Source organism: Mytilus galloprovincialis, chromosome 6 (genome assembly GCF_965363235.1).
Source record: "Mytilus galloprovincialis chromosome 6, xbMytGall1.hap1.1, whole genome shotgun sequence".
Taxonomy (NCBI): domain Eukaryota; kingdom Metazoa; phylum Mollusca; class Bivalvia; order Mytilida; family Mytilidae; genus Mytilus; species Mytilus galloprovincialis.
Window position 1 is genome coordinate 73,022,482 of NC_134843.1, and position 11,339 is coordinate 73,033,820.

At 32.1% G+C, this 11,339-nt stretch overlaps 1 protein-coding gene across 1 annotated transcript; it reads right to left on the reverse strand.

The window, feature by feature from the left end:
• Positions 1-1,110: 1,110 nt before the first annotated feature.
• LOC143080269 (uncharacterized) lies at positions 1,111-11,120 on the reverse strand. The gene is made up of 4 exons (XM_076256009.1): positions 10,932-11,120; positions 5,913-6,050; positions 5,214-5,422; positions 1,111-3,953 (listed from the first exon to the last, which is right to left on the reverse strand). Exons 1-4 carry the CDS (start codon positions 11,085-11,087, stop codon positions 1,436-1,438), a joined length of 3,021 nt encoding a protein of 1,006 aa, XP_076112124.1. The 5' UTR covers positions 11,088-11,120; the 3' UTR covers positions 1,111-1,435.
• Between the last annotated feature and the right edge of the window lie 219 nt (positions 11,121-11,339).

The window sequence follows — 11,339 nt, forward strand, 5'->3', positions numbered from 1 at the left end:
GGGCCAACAATCAAAAATCTAAGTACATTTTTAGATTCAGCATATCAAAGAACCCCAAGGATTCAATTTTTGTTAAAATCAAACTAAGTTTAATTTTGGACCCTTTGGACCTTAATGTAGACCAATTTGAAAACGGGACCAAAAATTAAGAATCTACAGTTAGATTTGGCATATCAAAGAACCCCAATTGTTCAATTTTTGATGTAATCAAACAAAGTTCAATTTTGGACCCGTTGGGCCCCTTATTCCTAAACTGTTGGGACCAAAACTCCCAAAATCAAACCCAACCTTCCTTAAGTGGTCATAAACCTTGTGTTTAAATTTCATAGATTTCTATTTACTTATACTAAAGTTATGGTGTGAAAACCAAGAATAATGCTTACTTAGGCCCCTTTTTGGCCCCTAATTCCTAAACTGTTCAGACATCAACTCCCAAAATCAATCCCAACCTTCCTTTTGTGGTCATAAACCTTGTGTTTAAGTTTCATTGATTTCTATTTACTTATACTAAAGTTATTGTGCGAAAACCAAGAATAATGCTTATTTGGGCCCTTTTTTGGCCCCTAATTCCTAAACTGTTGGAACCAAAACTCCCAAAATCAATCCCAGCCTTCCTTTTGTGGTCATAAACCTTGTGTCAAATTTCATAGATTTTTATTTACTTAAACTAAAGTTATAGTGCGAAAACCAAGAACATGCTTATTTTGGCCCTTTTTGGCCCCTAATTCCTAAAATGTTGGGACCAAAACTCCCAAAATCAATCCCAACCTTCCTTTTGTGGTCATAAACCTTGTGTTAAAATTTCATAGATTTCTATTCATTTTTACTAAAGTTACAGTGCGAAAACTAAAAGTATTCGGACGACAAAAATTTTTAATTTTTGCGGTCGTATAAAAAGGGATTTTTTTTTTTACAAAATTTACCACTGGATAATATCTTATGATCATAAATAAGCTTCTGTCCAAATTTGGGAGAAATCCAGGAAAGTTGAAGAAAGTAAAATTTCAAAACTTTAACCACAGAGTGAATATTTGTGGATGCTGCTGCCGACGACGGAATGTAGGATCGCTATGTCTGGCTTTTTCGAGTAAAGTTGAAGGCTCAACAAAAATGAAAACAATTTTTATTGTGATTTTTTAATAATTTGAATATCACCTCTAATTATAGATTTCAATATAATAAATATATTTGACTTCAGCAGAATTATCATTTGCCAGAAGAGATTGAACTTTTTTGCCTTGTTTGTTTATCAATAACTGGTCATCTAAGAATATGAATGCATATAAATATTAACATATAAGCTTAATAGCACCCCCCCCCCCCCCCCAAAAAAAAAAAAACAAAAAAAACCCAAACCCACAGATAATGATAATTTTAAACTTGTGCAGTTGCATTATCACTTAGAAATACCCCACAATAATGTTTCAATACACATTCAACGATCAAGTTCTGCTAGTAATTCATCCAGTTCTTTCCAAGTTGTTTGAGTATGTGAATCTGTAAAATCAATGTTCAGACCTCCTCTCTGAAGAACAGTTTGAGTTTCAGAACTAGTCAACTCCTGCAAACTTTGTGTTTGGGTTTCAATATTACTAGTATCTAGTCCCAAGGCTGTCTGTGTATGACTATCAGTGTTACTGTTGAAATTTAAATTTGTTTGAGTATGGTTGTCCATATTTTCAAGATTTATTCCAGACTTGCCTTCAGTATAAATATCTACACTATCCACTTGGATTGCTGAAGATTGGGAGTCTATATGTGATCTTCCTGAAGCAACAGGTATCATTTCAAGAACCTCAGAAACAAGAAATTCCATTTGCTCACTTTGATAATTATTATTTCCATTATCAGTGTTTCCATCACCTTCCATGCTTGTTGAACTATCATGACAGAAACGAGAACCTTTATCTATTTCAAAATCGAACGCTATATTTGTACCTTTAGATTCAGTTTCTTTTTGAACGACTGAAGTTTGTGTCCCAAAACTTAATGGAGGATTTTTGTCTATTCCTGTTTGAGTTTCAATGTCAATCAGAGATAAAGGTGCATCTTGAAAGAATCCATAGTTAAGTGTTTGTGTACCTGACGATAAAAGTTCAATAAATTCATCATAAGTTTGAGTTTCCATACTGGATGACACAAATGTATTACAGTCTAAAGTTTCTGATAATGTCTGGGTATTGACAGATAAACTATTCGTTGTTTGAGTTTCCATACAGGAAGAAAAGTATGTATTCCTATCTAAAGTTTCCGATAATGTCTGGGTATTGACAGATAAACTATTCGTTGTTTGAGTTTCCATACAGGAAGAAAAGTCTGTATTCCTATCTAAAGTTTCCGATAATGTCTGGGTATTGACAGATGAACTATTCGTTGTTTGAGTTTCCATACAGGAAGAAAAGTATGTATTCCTATCTAAAGTTTCCGATAAAGTCTGGGTATCAACAGATAAACTAATCGTAGTCTGAGTTTCCATACTGGACGACAAAAATGTATTATTATCTAAAGTTTCGGAAAAAGTCTGGGTGTCAACAGATAAACTGTTTGCTGTCTGAGTTTCCATACTGGACGACAAAAATGTATTATTATCTAAAGTTTCAGAAAACGTCTGGGTATCAACAGATAAACTATTCTTTGTCTGAGTCTGCACATCAGTTAATGATTCATCTGAATGAAATGTTTGTGTTTGTATACTTGAAACAAGAGATTCGATAGATTCAAGATCAAGGTCAACGGTCTGTGTCTGAGTATGTATAGCTTCTGTAGATGGTGGAGGATCCGGTGAATTTGCTAAGAAGTCAAAATCTACAGTTTGCACATGTGAATCAATGGAAAAAGAAGGGTCATTACCAACACATTTATTTACTTGTAACTTTTCTGTATTGATACCGATAGAACTTGTCCCAATATCCATATGACAAGCAGAATCATTTTGGGCCAGCAAAAAGTCTTGGAAATCACTAGAATACGTCTGTACACCAATTGTCTGCATAAAATCAAAATCACTAATTGATGTAGACATTGAAATTCTTTCTCCATTTTGGGAAGAATAAGAATTCTCAACCTGGTTACCTTGAACATCAGAAAACTGTGAACCAGTTGATACCATATCATTCTGGTTTAATGTCTGCACTGACGAACAAGCTGTGTTACTGGGATTATATGATATATATTCACTTGATGAAAGTCCAGTATTTGAAAATTGGATATTGTCTGAAATGTTGGTGCTACTAGTTGGATTAACAAGAGATTCTTTCTTAGATTGTCTTCCCTTATTCTTAGAAGTCTTGTGGGTTGACAAATCTATTGCAGATTTATCGTATAATTTCTTCCGACTATTTATTCGCTCCTGAGGAGAACTTTTATGAGAAGTCTTTCCTCTTTTAGATTTTGGAGTCTTTCCTGTTTGTGTTTCTGCACTTTTCTCTTTTGGTGAGATTTGTGTACCAACTGATGAGCTTTCAACTGGAATATTTGCACTTGTCATGGCCTGAGTCAAAATACAGTTACCCAATGTCTGTGTTTGTGCTATATTCGTTGTTGTATCCTTACTTTTTATCGCTATCTCTTTCCATGGTTCTGAAACGGTTTTCATTTCAGAACTTAACATAGGAACTAAATTATATTTGCCTACATTGTTTATAACATTCCAACTTTGACTTTCAGTATCTTTCTTTGTTTGATTTTGTTTATTTGAGTCTGAACTGGAGTTTAGAAGGTAATCATGGTCTAATAAATGCACTGATTCTTGAGTTTTATTCATACTGATATTTGCCTGTGTTGGTGTTGAATTTTTTTGATTGGTCATCTGATTCATCATAGTAACAGGCACTGGCAGCAATATTACAGGTATTCTCATGTTATTTTGATATGAGATTCCATCTTTTACACAATTAGTAGACTTTGTTTTATTATTGTTCTTATCTTTTGCTTTCTTTTTGTCCACTTTTTCCCTACAAAGGAAGATGGCTGAAAGTTAGTATTAGCACAAATCATCCTTAAATCAAAGTTGCATGAAAAACATTGGTACATGAACTATGAGCCACATAAGTTAATTCTGTTTACTAGGTAAAGCTACCACATTCAAGACATTAGCAGCTGAATCTTTCAAATATGACATATTGATTTTGGTATTATTTTGAGGAAGTAAAATTTCCTTCATCGAACCGAATCACAGGGGCCAGACTAGCTTGTCCAATTAACATTATATGTTAGAATATATTCCAGTACTAAATAAACAGGAAGTTTAAGACTGAAAAATCTGGAACTGCATCACACACTTAGTAAAACATGCTCATATATTAAAAGCTTTATACAGAATTACAGTAAGTTTTCGATTTGGACTACTGAAAAAAGTTAGAAAAAATTTCATTGGACATTCAAGGTATTAAGAAGAAATTGTTGGAGCTGGACACTTAATTTTTTAAAGAGCCAACCACTACTGTTATTAAAAGTATACTTTTTGTGTAGGTTGTCTTGCCTAATATGATTAAGAGGGGATATAGGGTATCCATCAAAGAAACATCACACAACAACAAAAATAACCAAAAAACATCAAGAGGTCAAGATTCAGTGTTTAACTATTGTCAGGTGTCTAATACCAGACTCTAAATCATTCAGAGGCAATTAAAGTTGTGAATAAAAAGATCTGCTATCAAAACAAAATTCTCTAAATAACAAAAATCCATAATATATGATATACAAGGTAAGTATGATGAGAAAACCAATGACCAGGTTGAAAATGTTACAAGGTTAAGGTGGTACCTAACACTACAGGGAGATAACTGTGTAAAGTTAGCTAAACGTTTTAAGTATGTTGTGTTGTAAAAGGAATATTAAGCTTCTCAGTGATCAAAATTGGTGGTTGTCAAATTGCTATATAACCAGTGTAATTTTTCTGACAAAACGGTTGGTTCAAAATTTTTGAAATTTTTATACTTTTGTTAAAGGGTCAAAGTAAATACTTTGACAAAATTTCATGAAAATTGAATGAGCCAAATCAATTTTAATGAAAGTGTTCAGTACCACCTTAAATACGCTTTTGAAATCTAAATCATCCCATGGTATAAATGTGAAGGGAGGCAAAATTAGATTGAAGTGAAGAAATATTGACGTGTGTTATCAGAGGCAAAAAAACAAAATTATGCTAAAAATTATTTATATACATTTGTATCTTCAAATCAAAGAGAAGACCTACACCCCTGAATCATTACCTTTTAGTATACATTTCAGGTATTTGATGTTGTGTTCTATTGCAATGTGTTCGGAGTGCCTCAACAGATACATATGTACACTGACATGAAGTACATGTAAATTTCATTCCACAATGGCTCTCATGTCTTTTCTTGTCTTTCTCCATACCAAAGCCATAACCACATTTACTGCATTTAAACTTTTTCTCTGCATGAACTTTCAGAAAATGCTGTCAATGAAATTAAAGAATATGCAAATGTATGAAATAAAACAGCCATCAAAAACAAATATAATTAAGTCTACATATATATCCCAAAATGATGGACAAGAGTTCACATCATAAACTAAGCTATAAATAAATCAAGAGTTGAGAATAAAATGTAAAGACATCAAATTTTATAATGATTTAGGAATATATTTGAAAACATCTGCATCTACCAGTCTATAGACATGATTCTTGACATAAAAAAGGCACAATAACTTATTGTTAATTTTTATCCAGGCTGAAAGGTACATGTATGTCGTAAGCAACCATTATACAACTCTTTTTCGGTGGATTCATTTCTTTTAATTGATTAATTATAAATCCATAGTATTACATTTTGCACTTACATAATCAGTTCATGTTAGTACACTTAGTACTTTATTGATTTAAAAGACCTTAGTCTGCACTTATCACGTGTTTGAGACAGATTATATATTCAAATTTGATTTAATACCTGCTTTAATCCCGCCATATTTGTAAAATGCCTCTCTGAGTTTATGTTATAAAGGCAATCATTCCGTGGACAATGATATTCTTTGTAAACTTTAGGATCAACTTTAATTCTTCGTTTCAATGCATCATCACTCTCTGACTGAAAAATAAATAATACTATTAACTATGATGTATCTTTAAAATTCTTCTATAAAAAATAATTTAACTTGTATTTTTTAACATGTTAAAAGCCTTTGACAGATTGGCAGATGAAATTTTTATATACATGTACATGTAGCATTATGTTGAATATTAGAGAAATATAAATACCACTCATTTAAATATATGTATATATATGTATTTTGCTATCATTCTCCATGTATTGATACATACATGTATATTCAGGAACACTTCTAACTTTTTGGTATATAATGTTCCTTTCAAATATACATGTACATTGTACAAATATATTTAAAAAAGTATATGGCTCAAAAAGATGTTCAGATATTATCATATATAAACTGTTATCACAGAGATATGTCTCGCCTCTTTGTAATTTTGTTTATGCAAATGTTGAAATCAAAATAGCAATACTTTAACATCTTATACAACATAGCAAACATTCAAATTTAATGAACCATGACTGAATTACATGGCTAAACAATCTCCATGTAAATGAGATGTGCCAATGCTAATAAAACTGCATACCAAATAATATTGATTTATTATAAGTCGTTCCCAAACCTAAATACCAACATTAACTTGTAAACTATGTAAAAGTTTCAAAGACAATGAACCATGAAGAGGGGTTGGGGCTATATACATGTAATCTCCATGGAAACGATACTTGCAAATGCCAATAAATTTGCATATCAAGTAACATTGACTTAACATTAGCAGTTCATCTTAACCTGATCTAATCACAAACTAATACATGTAAACTAGGATAAGTTTCAAAGTCATTAGACTGTGACTGAGGGGCAAGGCCAAATATTCTCCATGGAAATGAGATGTGCCAATGCTTTTACAACTGAATACCAATTAACATTGGCTTACCACTAATGGTTCCCCTTGAACTGACCTAATCACAAACTAATACATGATAACTTAGAAAAAATTTCAAAGTCAATAGACCATGACTAAGGGGACAGAGCCATTTTTTCTCCATGGAAATGAGATATGCCAATGCTTATACAACTGCATACCAAATATCATTGACCTACCACTTGTGGTTCCCCTTGAACTGACCTAATCACAAACAAATACATGTAAAATAAGCAACATTTTCAAAGTCAATAGACCATGACTAAGGGGGCAGAGCCAAATTATCTCCATGGAAATGAGATATGCCAATGCTTATAAAACTGCATATTAAATATCATTGACCTACCACTTGTGGTTCACCATAAACTAGACCTAATCACAAACTAATACATTGTTGATGCTGGCGCTGTCGCCGGAAACAGCATACATGTACTTATGTCTTGTTTTTTTACTCCGTCAAGGCGAGACAAAAATTGAGAATGGAAATGGGGAATGTGTCAAAAAGACAACAACCCGTCCATAGAACAGACAACAGGATTAGGTCACCAATAGGTCTTTAATTATTGCAGCGAAAAATTTTCCGCACCCGGAGGTGTCCTTCAGCTGGCCCCTAAATAAATATATATATACTAGTCATACCCGTAGCCAGGGGGGTTCGAGGGGTTCGGATGAACCCCCCTTAAAAACAAATAAGCACTGTTAAAGTCAACGTTCTGCTCGAATTGTGACTTTTAAAGTCAAGTTTGTGGGTCCAAATACCCCCCCTTTGAAATTCCTGGCTACGGGCCTGCTAGTTTAGTGATAATGAACACCAAACTAAACTCCAAGTTATACACCAGAAACCAAAATTAAAAATATTTACAAGACTAACAAAGGCCAGAGTCTCCTGAGTTGGGACAGATGCAAAAATGTGGCAAGGTTACACATGTTTATGACTGAAATCTCAACCTTCTCCCTATAGCCAATGTAGAAAAGTGAGGACATAACAATATGCACAGTAAAATTTAGTTCAAGAAAACTCCAAGTCAGTCTGTAACTCACTAGGCCTAAATTAAAATATTGTTTGTTTCCCCAATCCTGCCAAGCCAGGTGTGGGTAGGTAGGTAGGAAAATAATTTTATTTTTCCAAAAAGCTTGAACTTTATCGGACGATCCTGCAAGCCTGAAAATCCAAAATGAATAAAATAATATTTGACTTAGTTTTGACAATAAAATTTTATGAGTAGCACCAATTTTGCAGGGTCGGTCGGGATTGGGGAAACAAATAATATTTTATTTTAGGCCCTACATGCACTCAAGTTGATTGTTTTAAGCTAATTTAAGGAACATACTAGAAAGATCATCTCTGTCATGTATGTATTAAATAAAATTTAGTGCATACAATCTTGCCATGGAAAAAAAGTTACTTTTAAGTTTACTCTAAAATGAATGATTTTGCAATCTATGTTAATCAGGAGAGGGAGATGATGAAAGTCACTTTTTACAGAAATGTGAAAAATATTCTTAATACAGAAGAACGCAGGTTTAAAACTATCATATATTAGCTAAAGATTATTTAGATACATATATTTCCTACAATCTATAGTGAGAATCAGACAAAATATGAAATTTTGCATTAATAGCAATTCTTAAAAAGACCTGAAGTGAAAGTGATCGTGCATGACTTGTTCTTATTCTTGTTTGAATATTTTTTTCCTTCTAAATATACATGTATATAAAATATAAATGTCTGGATTATAGAAATGAGATTTTATCTCTGTTATCATAACATAATTTTAAGATGCATACATTGTATGTGGTATGTCAGAGTGCCAATGGGACAACTCTCTTCTACTTCTTCTTTAAATTTCATTACAGAAAGATATAAAACTAAAAGTCTACATATTGTATATGATTACCAATTAGTATCAGCTGATTAGTATCATAAAAATAATACAGACTTTCTTTGTTTTTTTTTTTTTGTTATGATAAAATCTGTGTTGTAGAGTGTAGGAATTTTCGGTACCTTGAATGAATGAATAACACTGTTATTATCCGAAGAACACTTGTAATGACCGAAAAACACTTGAAATTTTAATATTAGCACATACATGTATTAGAAACTTTTTTTAAATTGATTATTAGATATAAGTATATTTTAACGGTTTTATAACTTAAAAATGATACATAATAAGCAGGGAAGTTCATTAAGATCTTTATAAATATAGTGTTTACATCCAGCATGGCGACCAATTGATGTGACATGGTCGCCATGTTGGACATACACACTTGTTGACACTATATTTAAAACGATCTTTATGAACTTATCTAATTGCTGTAAATCATTTTTGTCGAGCCTTCGACTTTAGTCGAAAAAGCGAGACTAAGCGATCCTACATTCCGTCGGCGTCGGCGGCGGCGGCGGCGGCGGCGGCGGCGGCGGCGGCGGCGTCCACAAATATTCACTCTGTGGTTAAAGTTTTTGAAATTTTAATAACTTTCTTAAACTATACTGAATTTCTACCAAACTTGGACAGAAGCTTGTTTATGATCATAAGAAAGTATCCAGAAGTAAATTTTGTAAAAATAAAATTCCATTTTTTCCGTATTTTACTTATAAATGGACTTAGTTTTTCTGCGAGGAAACATTACAATCACTATGTGGTTAAAGTTTTTAAAATTTTAATAACTTTCATAAACTATCCTTGATATGTACCAAACTAGGACAGAAGCTTGTTTATGATCATAAGATAGTATCAAGAAAAAAATGTTGTGAAAATAAATTTCCACTTTTCCGTATTTTACTTATAAATGGACTTAGTTTTTTCTGCGAGGAAACATTACATTCACTCTGTGGTTAAAGTTTTTAAAATTTTAATAACTTTCATAAACTATCCTTGATTTGTACCAAACTTGGACAGAAGCTTGTTTATGATCATAAGATAGTATCAAGAAGAAAATTTTGTAAAAATAAATTTCCACTTTTCCGTATTTTACTTATAAATGGACTTTGTGGTTTAAGTTTTTAAAATTTTATAATGTTCTTAAACTATCCTGGATTTCTACCAAACTTAGACAAAAGCTTATTTCTGATCATAAGATATTATTCAGAAGTAAATTTTGTAAAAAAAAAATTCACTTTTTCCGTATTTTACTTATAAATGGACTTAGTTTTTCTTCCAGTTAACATTACATACAGTCTGCAGTTAAAGTTTATAAAACATTTATTAGATTCATAAACTATCCTGGATTTTTTTACCAAACTTGGAAGCTTCTTTCAATCAAAAGACAGTATTGTGAGGGAAATTTTTATTGATGTTTTTCCTCATTTTTGTTGAGTCTGCGATTAACAGAAAAAGTAGGCGAGACACCGGGTTCCGTGGAACCCTTACGAATTTTTAAGTTATTAAATACACTTATAAGGCCAAATAAAAATATATGTGTGGTTCCAGTAACCCTACCGTCCCTACTTTTTCGGCTTAAAAATAGCCTACCCTAAAGATTTTAATGTCATTTTTCATTAAGTACTGTTGAAGTCAGAACGTTGCTCCCATAGAATCAATGTAAAAAAAAAAAAAAATAAAAAAAATAACTACCTACCTACCCTAACTTTTTTTCAGATGTAACTGGAACCACACATACTTTTTTATTTGACCGAAGTTATAATACAATATTATTTACTAAACAATGTTGAAAAGTCACCAATATGTGTTAATATTAAAATTTCAAGTGTTATTCGGTCATTACAAGTGTTCTTCGGATAATAACAGTGTTATTCGGTCATTCATGTTACCCAGGAATTTGTATAATTTAATTTTTATAGTTATACAATTTCTTCGACTTCATCTACGAAAGGAAGGAGTAAAAGTCAAAGCAAAAAAATAGTCAAGGATTCATAATTATGAAGAATATTCTTGCCCTTATCTGGTGTTGAGACAACTAAAACATGTATTTTAGTACAGTCATCTCCATCACTCAGTCCAGTAGCTGTCGGGTGGGTGTGGTGACGAAGAATTACCTCAGATATCCCATGGCTTCGTGTTAAATGCATACGAAGACTCCCTGATGAAAATACAACTTTATCACAATTAACAATCGGACATTTTATTTCAGTTTTGCAGTCTTTCATTGAATCTTCTGGTGGACAAATTTTCAAAACATTATTAGTTTCCATTGTATCTGTGGAGTTGCTTCCCTTGCAACGATGTAAAAGTAAAATTAAAACTTAACAGGGACATTCTCCGGGGAAAAAAAGAAGTTATTTATGGGATGCAAAATTATAAAGGATAACTTTGGGAAAATCAAGGATTTGTATAGTATATTATACAAATCCTTCGGAAAATATATAAAGAAATTATATAAAAAGATAATTATATATTAAAATAAATTCATTGTCATCAAATAAAATTTATTTTTAAAAATAAAT